Source organism: Xylocopa sonorina, chromosome 14, assembly GCF_050948175.1.
Source record: "Xylocopa sonorina isolate GNS202 chromosome 14, iyXylSono1_principal, whole genome shotgun sequence".
In the NCBI taxonomy this organism is placed as follows: domain Eukaryota; kingdom Metazoa; phylum Arthropoda; class Insecta; order Hymenoptera; family Apidae; genus Xylocopa; species Xylocopa sonorina.
The window spans coordinates 3,116,774-3,137,244 of record NC_135206.1 but is presented as its reverse complement, the minus strand read 5'-3'; the positions used below and the strand labels follow the sequence as shown (position 1 = coordinate 3,137,244).

At 39.3% G+C, this 20,471-nt stretch overlaps 1 protein-coding gene across 1 annotated transcript in view; it reads left to right on the top strand.

Annotated features, from left to right (window-relative positions):
• The window catches only part of LOC143430455 (E3 ubiquitin-protein ligase MIB1-like), a 55,679-nt gene extending 47,656 nt beyond the window's left edge, over nt 1-8,023 (top strand). Inside the window, exon 9 of the mRNA XM_076906761.1 lies at nt 7,868-8,023. Within this exon, the coding sequence (XP_076762876.1) occupies nt 7,868-8,023 (156 nt within the window). The remainder of the gene's footprint in view (nt 1-7,867) is intronic.
• The last annotated feature ends 12,448 nt before the right edge of the window (nt 8,024-20,471 follow it).

Genomic DNA, 20,471 nt, shown 5'->3' with positions numbered 1-20,471 from the left:
ATTAATGAGACGATGCTGACGACGGAAGTTCGCGTGAAAAAGGACACTGTGGCTGATGCAGGATTCTGTGACGGTTTTGAGCGACTCTGAATCTGGTTTTAACCAGTTTAAGCGCGTTTGACGTGTACACTCGTCGAATTCGAAGAGAAATTCTTTAGTAAGTTTCAGATGTAGTCATTTGAATGATCTTGAATCCCTTTATTTTTTAATTAATACACAGTATTCATTTTTAGAGCTTCAGAAAATTTTATCTCAAATTCTAATTAATTGTTAATAGTACACTGTATTTTTTTTAAAGCTTGAAAAAATTTTATCTCGAATTCTAATCAATTATTAATAATACACAGTATTTTTTTTTTTAGAGCTTCAGAAAATTTTACTTCGAATTTGGGATAAAATTTTCTGAAGCTCTAAAATAAATACAGTGTACCATTAAAAAAAAAAGAAAAAAGAATTGAAGATGAATCGAATGACTGCATCAGAAATTTCTTAACAAACTTCTCACTCGTTTAACCGATCAACGAAGTGCAGAGCAGCGATTTCGCGATGTTTTGCACGCGAGTAACAGTCAACCTCTCTCGTGGCAGGCTCAGAGTATTTCCACGTCCGTCAGCGTTGACTTGGCAGGCTTAATCGGCTTTCGTGCGATTCGCAAAGTACACAATGAATCGCGCCAGCAGCCCCCTCGCCCTCAGTGTCTGTAATCCTCGTGGCGGCAATTTATATTAATTAGCCCGCTGGCCCGTGGCATTCGTGTTCAACATAAATTAGCGTGGCCAATGATGAATGTCAGGTATAAACGCAACATTATGCGACCGCGTCGCTGCACCCACTGCGAGTGGGTCGCTCGAACTGACCTGGCGTTCGCCAGGTAGACAGGAAGCTCGCGTCGCTCGATACACACGCGCGTGAAACCGCTATGTGCACGCGTACGTCCACGTTGGGCCGTGAAATCAACGCCACGCGTGTCCTTCGTGATTACCAGCCGATGACACGTGTGTGGCTCTGATTGCTAAACGCGGAGGAAAGAGTGGAATCGATATGTAACGTGCTTTCAGAGATTGTATTTGGATTGTAATTAGTAGGGTGATTGTTGGTTGAATTTGAAGCAGAAGTATTTGTGTGGAGGTTTTCGAGTTCTGCAATTGCGAGCTTGAGAATTTTTCTATGAATTCAGCAATTATAATTAGCAGGGTAATCCTTACTAAAATTTGAATTAGAAACATTGCTGTAAAACTCTTAAAGTTCTGTCATGGAAGAAAAATTCTTTCTCTGAGGAAAAATCGTTGCGAGTTATCATTGAAATTTTCTCGTTTCTCGATAAAGATAATTTATATTTCTTTACGTGAATCGAAAGCGCGTTGAAAACTGAGTAAATAAGTATTAAGGTATGATAGCTCTAAAATGAATATTCATTGAGATATTTGAAATCAAAGTTTTACCTCAGGAGCCGCATCAATTGTTGACCATTACTACTAGCGCGCATAAGTAATCGTTATTATAACGTGCTTTTAGCGATGTTATTAGGATATTGGTACATCAGTGCATTGCTAAAGATGTCGTATGGATATTAAAATCCAAAGAAAAGTTTGTGCATGCAATTTTTTAGGCTATTTTATGTCTGCGCAAGTAGTAATAGTCAATAATTCCAATCTCTAAAATCTTCGATCTTAAATATCTCGTTGAATATTTATTTTAGAGCTGTCATACCTTAATACTTATTTACTTACTTTTCAATGTTCTTTCGATTTCCGTAAAAACATATGGGGTGTGTCATTAAAAAATCCATAATAATTTATAAAAACGCTCTTGTCTGAAGTGTTTGCTGTCATCATATGTTAACCACTTAACTTTTCCTTTACCACATTGTTGTGAACGATCACAAAGTAGATCAAATACAATACAATTACATCGAGAACGTATATCGATAGAGAAGAAAAGCAAAGGAATAGCCGAATATCAGGAAAATCGCGTCGTTTGATACACACACGATCTGCTGCAAATCATATGGTGTACACGTACGTCCACGTTGGGGCGTGAAATCAACGCGACGTGTGTCCGTCATGATTACGACTCGATGACACGCGTATGCCTCTGATTACCAAACGTCCTGGTTGTTCTGTATCTCTGTTTGATTTAGGTTTGTTACGTCGTGTGGAGATGTACTCGTGCTCTTTTCGGTCGAAGTTCTAAAATCTTACGCTTAGAATGTTGAAAGCTTAGAAATCTTGCATTTAGAAAGATCGAAGCTTAGAAATCTTACGCTTGGATTTTTTAAATTTAGAAATCTTTCACTTAGAAAGCTCTAAGCTTAGAAATCTCGCGCTTAAAATATTGAAAGTTTAGAAATCTTACGCTTAGAATACTGAAAGCTTAGAAATCTCACGCTTAGAATATTGAAAGCTTAGAAATATTGCGCTTAGAAAGCTCAGAGCTTAGAAGTCTTATGCTTAGGAAGTGCAAAGCTTAGAAATCTCTCGCTTAGACCATTGAAAGCTTAGAAATCTCACGCTTAGAATATCTCAAGCTTAGAAATCTAACGCTTAGAATATCTGAAGCTTAGAAATCTCGCGCTCAGAAATCTCAGAGCTTACAAATCTCATACTTACCCGCTGCAAAGCTCACAAATCTCAAAGCTTATAAACTCTACGCTTACAAAACACCCAACTTACCAATCTCACGCTCACAAATCTTCCCCTTAAAACACTAAAACCTTCCAAATCCCACACTAAAAAATCTCGAAACCTTCCCAACTTCCCCCAAAACACCCCAAAACCAATAAAAAATACAAACATCACCTCAACCACGCACTCAAAGAGTAAATCACCAATGGAGCCACCTAAAATCTCGCAACAATCACCAAAACAAGTCACACCACGAACCCCCGTCCTCGTCCACAGTTGGTCCCGCTTCGCAGAAGGGGTTGCGCCCACCCCTTTCGCAATCGCGGCTCCACCGTAGGCGTCTCGCGTGCTGCACGACCCGCATACCACGTCTGCAGAGTTCCTTCTCGATCCGCAGTTTCCAGCCAGATGCATCGACGCCAAAGGGTGGCTGGTGAAAGAGTAGTAGCTTGGAAACGGGGGCTGAAGGGTTCGTTGCAATCAAGCAGGGACTTGGCGGGCTGCTCCTCCGTTTTCTCACGGTCCGCATTATCTTCTCAGAGCTCTGTGTTGCCTCTCGAACTTCTCCTACCCTCCTTTCTGGCACGTTGGGGCGAGACCAGACGAGGTAACGAAGGAGACGAAGAAACGTCGTCCCCTTTTCGTTTCTCTCCATCTTTCTTTCATTTCTCTTCTCTCTTCACTTCCTTTTTCTTTCACTTCTCTTTTCTTCTTCCTCTTTCTCACTCTTTCACTTCTCTTCTGTCGCCACCTCCTCTCTTTTTCACTTTTCTTCTCTCTCCACCAGCAAGCGCGAAGCTTAGAAATCTTACGTTTAGAAAGCTCAAAGCTTAGAAATTTTATGCTTAGGAGGTGCAAAGCTTGGAAATCTTGCGTTTAGAAAACTCAAAGCTTAGAAATCTTGCGCTTGGCTTACCTTAATTTAGAAATTTTGCGCTTAGAAAGGTCAAAGCTCAGAAATCTCACGCTTAGAATATTGAAAGCTTAGAAATCTCACGCTTAGAATATCGAAAGCTTAGAAATTTTGCGCTTAAAAAACTCAAAGCTCAGAAGTCTTCCGCTTAGAATATTGAAAGCTTAGAAATCTCACGCTTAGAATATTGAAATCTTAGAAATCTCACGCTTAGAATATTGAAATCTTAGAAATCTCACGCTTAGAATATCGAAAGCTTAGAAATCTTGCGCTTAGAAACTTCAAAGCTTAGAAATCCTATGCTTAGGAGGTGCAAAGCTTAGAAATTTTATGCTTAGGAAGTGCAAAACCTAGAAATCTTCCGTTTAGGAATATTGCGCTTAGAAATCTCAAAGCTTAGAAATTTTATGCTTAGAAATTTTATGCTTAGGAAGTGCAAAACTTAGAAATCTTGCGCTAAGAAATCCTGCGCTTAGAAAGTGAAAAGCTTAGAAAATTTACGCCTGAGAAACCCAAAATCTTACAAATCTTACGCTTGGCTCACTTAAACTTGGAAACGTTAAAAACCGTTAAAAACCATCGCGACTGCTCTGAGCGTCTTGGTGACGTCTTAAAGCGCTCATTAGCGTAGCTCGTCACCTTCGATGGGTAAACGGGGGCGGGGGTGGAATTAGCCGCGTCAATATTTGCGGTGCAATCAACCCTTGCGCTTCGACCCCGTCGTTTCTGGTGGCCCCCAACGACAAACCTGCTCTCTGATTGTAATCCACACTTCCGCGTGCGCAAGCTTGTTGCTGTTGTCTTTTCTCATTTTCTCTCGAACTCGTTCACCTGATACGTACGACACACACAGCGTAACATCGTCCTCGACTTCGTTTCGCGACGTTTGGTCGCGGTCCAATCAGATGATCCCCGCAACGGCCACGGTTTCTTGCTGAACGCGCGTTAAAACGGCTAGTTAGCTCTGCCAAATGTTTACCCTTGTTTCTGGGACGCTTCCGTTTTCTGTGTTTCGCGTTTTGCGTTCGTCAGGCACTCGTTTCTTTGCGTTTCGTACGTTGATTGGAGGATCGTGGGACGATGGTTAATTTCATGGGAATGTTGGCGTTTGAGGGAATGTGGGGGACTTTTTGGTCGAATTTATGTGGAGAAATATGGATTATGGATTGTGGATGCAGAGAAAATATAAATATATATATTTTTTAAAATTTATATGGAAAAATGTAGATTATGGATTGTAGATATAGAAAAATATATATATTTATTCATATTACAGAAAAACAGAAATCTTGCGCTTAGGAAGCATAAAGCTTAGAAATCTTATGCTTAGGAAGTGCAATGCTTAGAAATATTGCGCTTAGAAAGCTCAGAGCTTAGAAATCTTACGCTTAGAAAAATGAAAGCTTAGAAATCTTATGCTTGAGTTACTTAAACTTAGAAATTTTGCGCTTACAAAGATCAGAGCTTAGTAATTTTATGCTTAGGAAGTGCAAAGCTTAGAAATCTTACGCTTAGAAAGCTCAAAGCTTAGAAATCTCACGCTTAGAATATCTCAAGCATAGAAATCTCAGGCTTAGAATATTGAAATCTTATAAATTTCACGCATAGAATATTGAAAGCTTAGAAATCTCACGCATAGAATATTGAAAGCTTAGAAATCTCACGCATAGAATATCGAAATCTTAGAAATCTCACGCTTAGAATATCTCAAGCATAGAAATCTCAGGCTTAGAATATTGAAATCTTATAAATTTCACGCATAGAATATTGAAAGCTTAGAAATCTCACGCATAGAATATTGAAAGCTTAGAAATCTCACGCATAGAATATCTCAAGCATAGAAATCTCACGCTTAGAATATCGAAAGCTTAGAAATCTCACGCTTAGAATATCGAAAGCTTAGAAATCTCACGCTTAGAATATCGAAAGCTTAGAAATCTCACGCTTAGAATATCGAAAGCTTAGAAATCTTGCGCTTAGAAAGCTGAAAGCTTAGAAATTTCATGTTTAGGAAGTGCAAAGCTTAGAAATCTTGCGTGCAGAACCCTCTCGAACTTAACCCAACGCATCGTGTCCACAAAATCCACCCTCACCCCCTGAAATCGCAGAAACTTGCCCCGTACGTTACACAAGGCTCGTCTAATAGCGATCATTACGAAGAAACCAGGGTCCAAGTTCAATACCAATTATCATAACTATCCCCCAGCCATCTCTGCTCGATCGCAACCATCGAACTTATTAAATCGATTGCCAGCCATGGAACTGGAACAAAGCTGCGGAATCAGTTACCATCGAGCGGAAATATCGCTGGCGTAATAGGCCATCGAGGATCGCAGATAAAACTCTGACCGTTTGTACTTCTTGGACCTGACAAATCTGCCCACGTTTGTTACCGATAAGAAAGAATCCAGGGACGCGAGTATTGGGGCGTTTCGACGATCGAACGTACGTCGAAGATGGTCAACGACGGGGGTGGATGGCTGGGGAATCGATGAAACGAAGCTTCCTCGAAAGTTGCACGCGCGTTCAACGTGGGATACGAATCGCGTGTCGTTTGTTAAAAAGAAGAGCAGGTGGCTCGTGAAAGGGTTGCGCTGCCAGCGAAAGAACGACCAAAATGGCGGGGGCGTGATGCTATCGCAAATTGAAAGTGCCTGCACGAGAGACAGAGTCTCTTTTTTAGAGAACTTTTCGTGAGAATCGATGCGATGTTTCTTTTGGAAATATTTCATTGCTCAGACAAATTTGTTTCGTTCACTCTCGAAGCATTTTTTTTGTATCTAATCTTATCATTGGGGGTTATTTGACCATTTGTGAAGTAGACTTTGATTTTTCTTAATCTGATAAAAATTCTTGGCGCCTCTGTTGTTTATGGAGATTCAAAAAATACTCAATTTCATGAAGAAAACAGCAAGCCAGTAATTGCACAATTGGATGATACAAGAATTTACAGAAAGTAAATTTTCAGAAGGGGTGGTTTAACCCTGTTTGATGCGTTTAGCGTTAATTTGATGATCTACAACGACCAATAACCTTGCATTTCAAAATATATCCGCGTTCACCTCGATCTCGATCGTTCTTTCGCATTTCTTTCGCTCTCCTCGCCCTCCATTCTCTGTCCCTTCGTCGTTCGCCTCTTTTCAACCCTTGGTTGGGCGTCGTGTGACGCATGGCCAGCATTTATAGCGCGAGATAGCACCGCCAGTTCTCGACAGCGCCTGCAGATTTATCCTCCACGGTTATTGGAGTTATACAAAGGATTTTTCCAACTGATCCCATAAAGTATCTGTGCCTGATGCCCTATTATTTACGCAGCCTGCGCGGATGCTACCGTCGACCACCCCGTTCAGTCGCTGGGAGGGTGAATTCTTTTTTTTTTCTCTCTGCTTCTACTCGCGCGGCTGCGGCTCTTTAAAGCGGACGGTCAGGCGTGTATTCTGGTGACCCACCAGCTGCGACGCCATGTTTATACCGGATGACACGATGGGTTGTGAGCGTTTTTATCGCGAGATGAATCGTAGACTCGATTTGGGGTGCTGCGCGCCATATTGCGAAGTGTTTGGTTCTTGAAGTTTGCTAGTGGACTTAATTTTCTTTCTTATATTTGGTGGTTTGTATACTTGTTTTAAGTGATTGGGTTAAAATGTCGATTTCTAATCGATAGTATCCCTGATGAATTATAATCCTGCTCTGATATTACTCTGCGCCATATTGCGAATCGTTTACTTTTTTAAGTTCGCTAGTGGACTTAATTTTTTTCTCGTATCTGTTGGTCCATAAATTTATTCTAAATAATTCTGTCAAAATATCGATTTTAACTGGTATGAAAGTTGAAAAATTGAAGTTCCCTTTCGAAAGCAAATAACACATGTTCAAAAGAGACTTTACTCTTTCTTACACTGAACTGTACTACTCTCTATTTTGCTTTGAAAAATAGAATAATAGAATAACATAATAAATAAAAATAGTAGAATATAATAATAAAATAAATAAAAATATACTAATTAAATTGCATAGAAAAAAATATTTTTCCTCATTACTTCAACATCTCCAATTAAATTTGTCTACCAAATAATAAAATAACAGAACAAATAAAAATACAAAAATTCAATTGCACAGAAAAAAATAGCTTTGCTCATTACTTCAACATCTCCAATTAAATTCGTCTTTAAAAAACAAATTCCATTCCCTCTTTCTCAACCACAACCGACAAAGACCCTCGCCCCACGCCCTCCACTCGCGTAATCGATTCGAAACGAGGAAAAGAAAGGGGCGCAAAGTAATTGTGGATGACACGACGCTAAGAGGAAGCTTGTTCCTTCGTTTCCAGGACTCAGAAGGCGACACTCCCCTTCACGACGCGATCTCGAAGAAACGGGACGACATGTTGGCTCTGTTGTTGGACCACGCCGCAGACATCACGCTGACGAACAACAATGGCTTCAACGCTCTGCACCACGCAGCTCTCCGTGGAAACCCAAGGTGAGTAGCAGCCACCGTTTTCGATGCTTTTGTCCGCCATATTGTTGTGCCCCCGTTCAGAATGCCTCTGTGAGAGCTGCGAAGGCAAAATTCAACTGTCCAAGCCTGCCACTGGCGATAAAGAGCTTCTTGGAATTAAGAATTGCGTGGCAACGACATTGATAATCGAGCTCGATCACTTTGAGTTTGAAATCAGCGTGGTTGTTGAGAGAAATGTTCTTTTTCTAAGAAGAATCTTTTTCTGAAACAACAGAAAAATAATTTATTTTAATTGATAACAAACTTAAATTCTGTGCTCGATTAATTAACTCGCTGAGAGCTCCTTTTTCTCGCATTATATCTATTCTCAACCCCTAATTTTGGTTGTTGAAAAAGAGGGGATACGTTTGTGGAACCCTCGAAGACGAAGAGAAAGTTTGGAGTCAAAAATATGGGTCTTTTTTTTTTAAAGTGGTGCAAGTCGATTTTCTTTTGACTCGAGAGAATTGAATTTTTGAGTTAGCAGATCTGACAATTAAAAAATATGGGTTAATAGTAAAAATTAAGTAACACAATACAAACAAAATGAGTAATTGATACTTATCAGGTCACCAAAAAGACTGATAAAGTAGATAATTATCGTTGATAGGGACTATAAGGGATGAAATAAATCTAGTACAAAATTTGTACACAGCAAAAATTATATTTTATTCTTATTATCTAATTACATACTTCTTCAACATAAGTAGTAGATTAATTACGTGCTATATAAATTATAAAAAGGACTTTAGGATTTTAAATAGTCACAGGGGATGAAATAAGCCCAGTACAAAATTTGTACGCAGCAAAAATGATTTTTAATTATTATATAAGTTGTAAAAAGGATTTTAAGTAGTCACAGCGAATCATTGGATGGCTTTGTCCCCTTGTTCGACACGAAAGTCACGAAAGAATCACAGGTGTCCCCGAACCAGTCCTCAGTCCTCCTCTTCGACGGAGTCTAATCGAGTCGGACATTCTCGAGAGGTACCGAGTTAATTTTACCTCGATTCTCACCGAGCCACCCTCCTGTTCAATCTCGTCTCCAACAATCTCGAGAATCTTCGAGATTTGCTCGCCTCTGGTTATTACTTCGAGACACAGATGGGGTTCCGTCTGCGAGCAATGGCGGCTGCTACCGCCGTTGGAATAACATCCACTCTTGATCTTCGATTGGTCGAGTCGATCGATGAATTTGTTTCTTTTCTGCGAACTGTCCGCAAGCACGATTTGGATATTCATTCGAGGTTGAAAATGGTATTTTAAATTTTTGATTTTAATTAGTAGATGCATTGGACCACGAAGAAATATTTTTCTTAGTAATTGGGGGTTGCAAATGGTACTTTCAATTTTCAATTTTATTTAATAGATTGCACGCTTTTTCTTCACATTCTGTTCATTTTTCTCGAGTAATGGTTGCAACAATCTCGCAAACGAAACAAGAAAGTGTTGTAAAATAGATTAGATTAATTAGAGAAATATTTTGAAAAATTATTGACTCGATTACTGAAATTATATATTATTATTATATATTTATATATGTATGTATTATACATTATTATACATTTATTTATATATTATTAAAACCAGATTAAATAAATTAGAGGAATATTCAGAGAAATTATTGAATCGATTATTGAATGTATATATTATTATTATTATATATTTATTTATATGTGGTTAATATATTATTAAAAACAGATTAATTAAATTAGTGGGATATTCTAAGAAATAATTGAATCGATTTTTGAGATAATAAAACAACAAACGCACGATTACACGTGAAACATCGTGTCTCGTAGATTATTTGTGTTCACACGGTATAATATTTGCATAGGAGCGTTTCGAAAGCGCCACATCGAGAGGAACAATCCGCGAGCTTACGCTGCAGCGAACTCTGTTTAGGATCGCGAGTGTTTGCCTCGATTTCGAGCTGGCAGCTCGTGAAAATCGAAAACAACGAACAACCACGGAGGGTGGTGGCTCGTGCCTGGGCAAACGGCTCGTGAATTCCGCTGCATTGCGTCAATTGAACGCCTCGTGTCGATTCGATTTAACCTCTTATGTCATAATCGCAGTTGCTACTCGCGTTTTGCCAGCTTTTTTCATCGTTCGAGGCTAGCTTTTCCAGATTTTCGAGCAATGTATCCTGACATTCGTTGAATCTCAAAGGCAAATGGCTCTGATTGCGGATCAGCTGTTTTTCTTAGATGAAAAATTAGGCTAGTGACTTAAATTATTTTTTTTAAAGTTAAAGTGGTGGTTTGGTGGTCAGAAGGGGTGGTTTTTTCATGTTTAGAGTCCTGCAGAGGGTGTGGCATTGATTGCAGAGTTTCTGATTGCAGTTCAGCTGTTTTTACCTTAAATGAGAAATTTTAAAGGCTAGACTAAGTTTCTTAAGTTATTTTTTTCAAGTTCAATCGCTGGTTTCATGATCAAAAGGGGTGGTTCTCTTCCTCATAAAGTCCTGCAGAGGGTGCATCATCGACTGTAGGCTTTCAGATCGCGAATCTTAAGTGAGAAAGTCAAGTCTGGACAAGACTAATGTCTTCAATTATTCTTTTTAAATTCAGTCGCTGGTTTAATGGTCAGAAGGGGTGGTTTTCTCTCGCGTAGAGTCTCCTACAGACTGTGCCATCATCGACTTCAGGGTTTCTGATTGCAAATCAGCTGTTTCTCTTAAAGAACCGCCAATAAAGTAGGATTCGATGGATTCAGTAAGGGTCGCAAAATCGACCAGAGCGATATCGAGGCCCCCAACGACGCGAACTGAATGTTTACCAAGGCTTCTCGACTCGTACTCTGCGCGCCTCGAGTCAAAGAAAACTTCATTAGCTTTGAGCACTTACTACCCTTCGCGAGCCACCCCGTTGCGAATTAGTTCCAAGCTGCGTTCTATCCATCTCGCGAATCGAGCAACCCTCCTCCTCCTTGCAGAAATCTCGATCGTTCGCCACCTTGGCTCTCATCAATTCAGTCTGGCTAAGTCGCTATCGAGCGTGGCAGTCATTCGTCAAGTTCCTTCGCTAAGCGAGTTCGATTCGAGTTCGCGTTTCTATCGTTCGATCTTCGTCGATCGTGTTACATTTTTGCGTGCTCGAATTTTCGAGCTTGGTTCGAGTGTTTTTTTTTTAACGACAGAAGAATTCTCAGAGCAGAAAAACAGCAAAATCTTCTCACGATGATCAGCATCCTTCAATTTAAAGAGAGAACCACCCTCTTTTGACCATCAAACCAGCGATTGAACTTGGAGAAAATTGGAATTTAAGAAAACTAAAATTAAACTAAATAATTTAAGAAACTTAGTCTGCTCTTTAATTTCTTATTTAACAATCGTTCGCTAGAAGTGCCATTAAACGTCTCACAGCTGAATTTACTCGCTTCGTGCACTCTATTTGAGTTTAAACGTAGAAATAAAAAGTGTCTGTCGCATCCATCTTCGATTCTCTGGTCTCAATAATTGTTTAATTAATTAATAGCATGAATTACAGAAGTTATTGCTCGAAGTACTGATATTTGAAGCTCGAATAGGCTTCCATCTGCAACATGGCGCTAAATAAAGGCGAATTTCGAGGTATATTCGAGGCAGTAGCCAGGTCAGGATCCTCGCTGGCCTCGAGCATTCGTCTTCCATTCGAATCCACCCTCTTCTTGCTTTCAGTCAGGCTCGAGACTGAACCCACCCTTTGCACACAATTTTCTCTCTCCTCTCTATTTAATTTCAAGTTAGATACCACATTTATTGGTTCACTCTCTTGCCAATTTATTTCTGCTTCCATTTCGACCGTAACTCACCCCTTTATATTTTCACAATTCTTTGCAGACCAGTTTTATTCGATTTTATCTTCGTTCGAGCGCATAATAAATGGCGCACGGATGTTTACGCGCTCTGGAAAAACTTAAAAACCACCCTCTGCGTGCAGAAATTTCGCAAATAAAGCTTCGAGGTAACATTTCGAATGTGAAATCGAATTTGGGCGTCGATCGATCGGCTGCCTCGTTTTTTTTTTTACCATTTCCCGTTGGAATCCGCTTCGTTCGCCAGGCGTTTGCGCCTCGGCTCGTGGATTTTAGCCGCGTCTCTCTCGAGCCGACTTCGCGAAGGAGCGCAGGCGGTGTCCTGTGTTGCAGAGAAAGCTCTGAAGCCGAACGAACGGACGTCCGGAGACGTAATTTCCTGCCTTCCCGGTGCACCCGCCCTTCCGCCAGCCGCCTCTTCCTCTTTCTCCTGCAGCTACCACCCGCACAGCTTTGTAAGCCACGTTCTCCGGGGGCTGCTGACGAAACTTCCCTCGTTTTCCATGCGCCTGGCCTTTTAGCAAGGCTCTGGGCTCGACCCTCGCGCCAGAATTAGGGTCGAACGATGACCGTTCTAACGTCAGAACGTCCGTGGATTGGTTGTTAGGGGTGTACGTTGGGGGGATTGGAATTTGATGTTCGAAATTGGGGTTGGTTAGGAATGTTTTGATGAGGGTGTATTGCATGAAATTTTGTAGAATTAAAATATAATGGTGTTTTGTTAAATAATGGTAACGTGCTGTTTATAGAGACATTGGTGACATAAGTATTAGCATGGTAATTGTGGAGTTGTGTAAATAATTTTAATAGCAGTTTATTGTATTTGATCGAAGCTCCTTTTTGAAGATTAGAATTCGACGTTGAAAATTGGCTTTTCTGAAGAATGTTTTGATGAGGGTATATTGGATGAAATTTCTAAAAATTAAATCACACTGGCATTTGCTAAATAATGATAACGTGCTGTTTATAGAGAAATTGGTTACACAAGTATTAGTATGATGATTGTAGAGGTTTCATAAATAATGTTAATAGTAGTTTATTTCCTTGAGAAGATCAGAATTCGACGTTGAAAATTGGCTTTGCTTAAATATGTTCAAGAGTTTTTGAACGAGACTTTGTTGAATGAAATTTCGAGGAATTAAAATACAGTGGTGTTTGTTGAGTAATGATAACGTGCTGTTTATAGAGAAATTGGTGGCAGAAGTATTAACATGGTAATTGTGGAGGTTTTATAAATAATATTAATAGTAGTTTATTGTACTTTCTTCTATTTCCCATGCGAAAATTAGTATTCGACGTTGAAAATTTATTATTGAATGAAATTTCGAGGAATTAAAATATTGTGGTATTTGTTAAGTAATGATAACGTGTTGTTTATAGAGAAATTGGTGGCAGAAGTATTAACATGGTAATTGTAGAGGTTTTATAAATAATATTAACCTTCTACGCTCGAACGACAACTCTCACTCGCCACGATGTTTCGCATAACAACTCGAGCAGCTGTATTTACGCTGAATTTCGTTATCTCCAGTTGACAAATACGAATTATTGGTTCGTGAATACGATTCCTTAGGCTGTTTATGTCTTCTTCGGTTGGAAAGTGACATTGTGACGTAAAATTCCTCGAAGACTGTAGTCCTGGCATTGAATAACCTAGCGTTAGTACAGTTTCGACGGTCGTAGCGAGCACATTTGTCGCGAAATTTTCTACCACTCGTTTTAAGGCGAGTTTCATCTTGAATTGCTTGTGATTAAATTAGTGGCAGAGCGAGTGTGTAAACAGTAACGTCGCATCGCGTGTGAGAAATTAGTGCAATAGACAGAGTGAAACTGGAAACAGTTGCGACGACCAACAAGATCCTGGCAACTGCAGAACCTGAACTTCGATAATTGTTTTTTTTCAAAATGCGAATGAAATTTTGTAGAATTAAAATGCTGCTGTTTATAGAGAATTTGAAGAAAGAAAAAGTGATGTTTGTAGAGAAATTGGTGGCAGAAGTATTAGTATAGTGATTGTGGAGGTTTTATTAATAATGTTAACAGTGGTTTATTCCCTTGAGAAGATTAGAATTCGACGTTGAAAATTGCTTTCATTTAAAAACATCCAACTGAGAGTATATTGCATTCAATTTCTAAAAATTAAAGCACAGTGACCAAATTTGCTAAATAATGGTAATGTTTTGCTGTTTACAGAGAAATTAGTGCCATAAATATTGCCATATTAATTGCAGAGGTTTTATGAATAACACAAATAGCATTTTATTGTACTAAATCAAACCTTCAGCTGTTATTAATTTAACTGAGTCTCCAAAACACGACTGGCATTGTTCATCACAATAATCTTCTCGCATACAGCGCGTGCCATTTCCGTCGCGTCGTACACAAATTAACCATGTCCCACGAAAGCGTAACGAAGCTACGTGTTCCTCGTCCATAAAGAGAAACTTCATTCGTCGAAATTAAAACGCTCGCAGACCTTCTCTCGCCTCAGAAGACGAAGTTTCAGGTGTAAACGGAATAAAAGGCGCACTCGTGTGACTTTAGAGGGGGACGTGCGTTGTTTGCTGAAACAATTTTCGCCTGGCAATCGACAAACGCACCCTCCAAAGTCACACGTTGCGTTTCTGTTCTCCATCGAATTTACAGATTTAATTACTCTTATGAAAAGTTCGAGCAATCTCTTTTAACACGTCGACGCACATTTTTGACTTCACGATCGCCCTCAGAAACGCATTTCTCTTATTTCAATCGTCAAGTTATTCAGTTGCACGTTTCGAAGCGAAAAATATCACAATTTAAAAAAAAAAACAACTTTCGACGGCTATAAACGTCATTTCCTCAGAATGTCATCTTTTCTCTTTCAGAAGCAAACGACGGCTGTAACCGTCGTGACGACTGCTATAGCAGTCATTTGTCTCTGGATACTCAAAAGTTTCAAAGCAAAAAAAGAACAACTAATATGCTATCTAGCATGCTATCATTATTTCTCTAGATGCATTACTCAATAATCTAACAAGTGTATGCGTTGGTACACTTCGCACAAACGCTGTTCTTTTTTATTAATTAAAATAAATCCACGACGGCTATAACCGTAATTTGCTTACAGATAGATTTGACGTCTATACCCGCCATTTGCTTTCAGAGAGTTAAAGTAACGTTTCACGCTTCGTCGAGCAGAAAATAGAAAATGTCGCGTTACTTTTTCGTTCGTTTAGACAAAGGACAGTTCGAGTCGATTGTAACGTTGCAGAGTAGGGCGAAATCGGGGTTAATAACGCTTTACAGCGGGTGGAAGTACGAAACGATCAGCTGGCTGGGCTCGCGCGCGCCCATTACAAGCGAGAGCCACTAAAATTACCCTGTTACGCGTTCTCTTTGTTGCACCAGGCTCGCGATAGCTCGTTACTCAACCGTGATGGCGCAATTATTATGCCTACGTACGTGGATATAAACACGAATCGCACTGTAAATTCCAGCTCTGTGCCTCTGGCGCTCTGGCTAAACCAGCCCATTCGATATTATATCGCAGGTATTGATAGCTAAGCGACGTAACTTGGTTAATTAATCACCCTTTATGAGATCGATCTGCGAATCGTTTGAGCCCCTTTCGTCTTTTCATTGAGGAGAATTTGAAGCACTGTGGGATATTCGAGACTTTTCAGCTGGTCCAAGCGCGTTGGATGATTTATGGTCCTCGAGAATTGGGTCGAAGAGGGTTAATTCTGATTTAATTTATAAATAAATTGATTGATAAAGAAATAAGACAAATATACTGTAGTGATGATTTGATTAATATTAGTATAAGGAATTCTTCTTTCGTTGTCTATCGAATCGAAACGTGGAAAAAAGGACCATTTTTTCGTATTGTAATTTGTAGCTTTTTTGGTGAGCTGGCATTTTTTTTCTTGTGAAAAGAAGCATTGAAGACTTTTGGTTTCATCTAAAGGCGTCGAGTGATTTATGGTCGTCGAGAATTGGGTCGAAGATGAATAGTTCTGATTTAATTTTTCTTTCGTTATTTTGCTGGATGATTTATCGATATTTGTGGTAAATAAAAGCTTGCAATGATGGACCATTTTTTCGTATTGCAATTTGTAATTTTTGGTGAGCTGAGATTTTTTTTTCCTTGGTGAAAGAAGTTTGTAGGATAATTTTTTAATCGTGTTGGATTTAATTTATCTGCAGCCTTAAACGTGCAATGAAGGACCATTTCTTCGTATTGTACAATTTTGTAATTTGTAATTTTTTATTTTTTAATTTGTAGTTTTGGACAAGCTGGAAATTATTAGTTTGAATTCTTGTTTTTTTCGTGAAACAAGATAATTTTTTGATCGCATAGAATTCAATGAAGGACCATAATTTCTTCGTATGGTAGCACATAATTTTTGACGAGTTAGAAACAGTTAGATTTTTTTTTTTCTCTTAAAACAGTTTAACTTTTCGATCACATTGAATTGAATTTATCCCAATGCAGCCTTCGCGAAAAACTAATGACAATTTTATTGCCCTGAAACGGTCCTGCCGGTGTGTTTCGAATCGACGAGTTATTTAATGCAATTTTCACGGTTCAATTTCGCAGCGCGACACGGTGTATCGCGTTCAAACGGTCACACGGCGGTTTATTATTTCCAGCGTTAATTTTATACGTCCCTTAACTTAACGATAACACCGTTATGGCAACAGAGTGGCGTTAGACAAACTGCGAGCCAATTTATTCTGGATGTGGTATCGCGTTATACGCGTAGTAATAACATTGCAATAATAACGGCCCTCGTACCATTTCTGTCGCCGCACACAGCGATCGAAACCGTGCGCCAATTTCCGCAAAAATGAACTTTGCTTTATTCAACGTGGATGTTGCCGTACAAACCACTACAATCGACCAGATGTGTCATAGAGACGTGTGCTTTCACGAAAAACGGACAAATGGAATTTTATTTGAGCAGAACAAAATTTGAGACGATGGCCATTCGCACATGGTTTAAATTATTATCGATTATTCCTTTAAAAAAAATTCTATTATTGATGAATCATATAAAATTAGAAGTGTTAAATTGTTAAAAGCTTCTTTTGGTTAATTTCTGGTACCATAGAAACGTGTGTTTTCACGAAAAACGGACAAATGGTATTTTATTCGAGCAGAAAACAATTTAAGACGATGGCCATTCGCACGTAGATTAATTTATTAATCGATTACTTCTTTAAAAAAATTCTATTATTGATAAATCATATAAAATTAGAAGTGTTAAATTGTTAAAAGCTTCTTTTGGTTAATTTCTGGTACCATTTTGTGTCTTGTGTTTGCCATAGCGAAAATTGTGACTCGCCACAGGGCGAAATGAAATTGTCTCAGCCAGCGTGAAGGGACATCGATTTATGTGCAGCTAAATTCGATTAACCCCCGGTTTAGAGCGGTCTGAGGTGATTTAAGGCACGACGATGGCACTCGCGAAGCCGCGACAGCGTGGAAGACGACGGTGGACGTGCCTCGCGGTTTCTCGTTGGATATACGCGAGTGGCGAGAAGTCTTGCCACGCGAAAACTAATCCAAAGTTACAAGGAAGTTGATATCGCGTGGCTGACGGTCCTTGTAACAGTGCAGCCTCGATTAAACACCAGTGAATATTCATTTCTCTGGTAAAACTTGCGTTTTTAGAACGAAGATGTTGTTAATTCTGTGCTTTAAAATCTTCTGTGCATAAAAAGTGAAAAAATTGCAAAAAGTCTTTCACAGCAACAAAACTTTCATATCAATTCAAAAATACCAATAAATAAATCAGAAAAAATTCCCATACAATTACAAAAAGCATATATGTACACGTGCAACACAAAAATGGCACTTTTCACGATCCAACGCCAGTCCAATAATTATTTAACAGCATCAAAGCGGTCGAATAAAATCGCACGAACTATCGAAAGTAATTAGCTTTTCTACAGCAGTGAATATTCATTTCTCTGATGAAACTTGCGTTCTTAGAAGGATTTAGTACTATTGGAATTATAAAAAGAGAAAAAATTGCAAAAAATCTTTCGCAACAACGAAATTTCCATATCAATTCAAATATGCCATCAAATAAATCAGAAAAAATTCTCACACAACTACAAAACACATATAAAACGACACTTTTCACGATCCAACGCCAGTCCATCATCCAATAATTATTTGCAAACATCAAAGTGGTCGAATAAAATCGCACGAACTATCGAAAGTAATTAGCTCTTCTGCAGAACGAATTAAATGGCTGGCAGTTCGAGGATCCTCTCTGCGCCACCCTCGTCCACGCTCGTAACCCCATCGTCGCCCAGTTTCTCGACAGCAACCCCTGCAGCTCGACGAAAGAGTCGGCTAATTATTCGAACAACTATTCGAAAGTTTACGAGCGTCGATCGGAAGGTTCTCGCGTCGCCAAACGAAACGTTCGCGTTTATCTGCGAATTCCACACCCCTCGTCTCGATTTGGATTCTTCTATTCCTCGCGAGCTGTTCTCGCGCCAGCGGAATACCAATCGCGAGCTGAGAACCGTGCGAGGAATTCCTGAGACGCTGCACTGCTCTCTGAAAAAGGCAGACGGAAGTGAGCGTCGTTGAAAAAATTCTACTCAAGTTGTACTTGGTTTTGTCTGGTTTTAAACTGTCTTAAATGTTGAATAAGCGTCGTTAAAAAATTCTACTGAAGCCATACTTGGCTCAATCTCTTTCTAAGCCTTCTTAAACATTAAACAACGCTTCGAACTACAATTAGAATGAATTCCAGCGAGAAATGATAGGCACGAGTCATCAAAGGAGTAATTGAAGTACAACGCAAACTTCTACTTTGCTTTCGAGATGGTTCACAGATGGACAAGGCGGTTCGAATCAGTGGCAGACACGCGACGACGTCCTAACGAAATTTCAATCACGCCATGGTGGAGCCTCAGCAGAATTGGCTGGTTTCAAACGTGGCAAACAAAACGTACGGTTGTGTCAGCGCCTCTGCTCGAGTCGCACGCAATCAGAGCTGACTGCGAGAGATCAAAGCGCACAATTAAACCACGCGAAGCTGGCTCGAAACCGCGAGAGGACAACGCGAGCGTTACCCGCGACTTCCTTCGTTTTCGAGCGTTGATCGTGGTTTGGATGAGACGATTAAGTCGCTGGCCATTTGTTTTTTTAACTGTCAAGCGTGGTTTATGGTTTGCAAGCATGCTTGTGAACTTTCTTCCTTGAAATACGTCAGTTTTAAGAAAATATCATCTCTTAAAGTGTCATCGAAGTATTGCTGTGTGTATTTGGAACAGAAAGTAGAGGAAATTGGGCCATTCTACTAGTTTGATAATTATTATGGCAATTAAGTCGATTTTGAAGCGCAGAGCTAGCAGAAAATAAAAAGAATTGCAACAGAGACGCTACGCGCCATGTTAGAAATGTTAAATTGGCTATTTCTACCATTTTGGTAATTCTAGTGGTAATTAAGTCGATTTTGAAGCACAGAGTTAGCAGAAAATAAAAAGAATTGCTACAGAAATGGTACGTGCCATTTTAGAAATATTAAATTGGCTATTTCTACCATTTTGGTAATTCTAGTGGTAATTAATTCAATTTTGAAGCGCAGAACTAGCAGAAAATAGAAACAATTGCAACAGAAATGCTACGTGCCATTTTAGAAATATTAAATTGGCCATTTGTACCACATTTTATATTTTTTAGAGAACGTTTATGTATACATACGTGTTTCATGCTCTATGGGAATAATTTCTGATTAATTTGATGGTATATTTGCATTAATATTGAATTTTTATTGATGTTAAAGGTTATTTAAATTATTTTACACTTTCAAGAGGACTTTAATTTTGCTGTGAAATATTCAACTAGCAATAATTTCTGATTAATCTGATGGTATGTTTGTTGACATTGAATTTTTCATCTTCTGAATAGAAATAATTTCTGATCAATCTGATGTTAAATTTGCATTGAAATTGAATTTTTCTTATCTTTAAAGATTTTTTGCAATTATTTCACATTAGCATATTTTCAACAGAATCTTAATTCTCGCAGAAATATTCAATCAGCATCCACCCAATTTCGGCTCCCGCAGTACCAAAGATCGCTCGACTGAGAAAACAGGCGCGTGCACAGAACAGAGACACTAAGTAAACCCACGCCATTATATCTATATCGAGTTATAATAGCCCTCGTGTTAAATCGCATGAGAGCTAAATCGCTTGGAACTAACGTCGAGTATCCCCGTTCCCACCCCCTCCGTCCTCTCGTTATCCCGCTCTGAATACACGGACGCACACACGTGTAAGTAAATTCGAGTGCACGCGTCCTGCTCGCACCAGCAACCCCCGCGAAAGCCACCCCTGCGAGGTAACAGCGCACTTTCGTTACGAATTACGCATTCAACTGGCGTCACACACTTTTTTCACCCTCTTCTGCTCTTCTATCCTTTCTCTCGGCTCCTTTGTGTGACGTTAATTGGCAACGCTTGCGAGACCACTGACTGATCTTAGTGATTTGATTTAGGAGACACTGGGTGGATGAAGATTCTTCTTTTTGGGGTTGTTTTTGGCAGTGTGTTTTGTAGACGCTGTTCTTTTTTAATTTTGAGTCGAAATTGATCAGTTATTGAAATTAGTTAGTTTCAGATGTGATT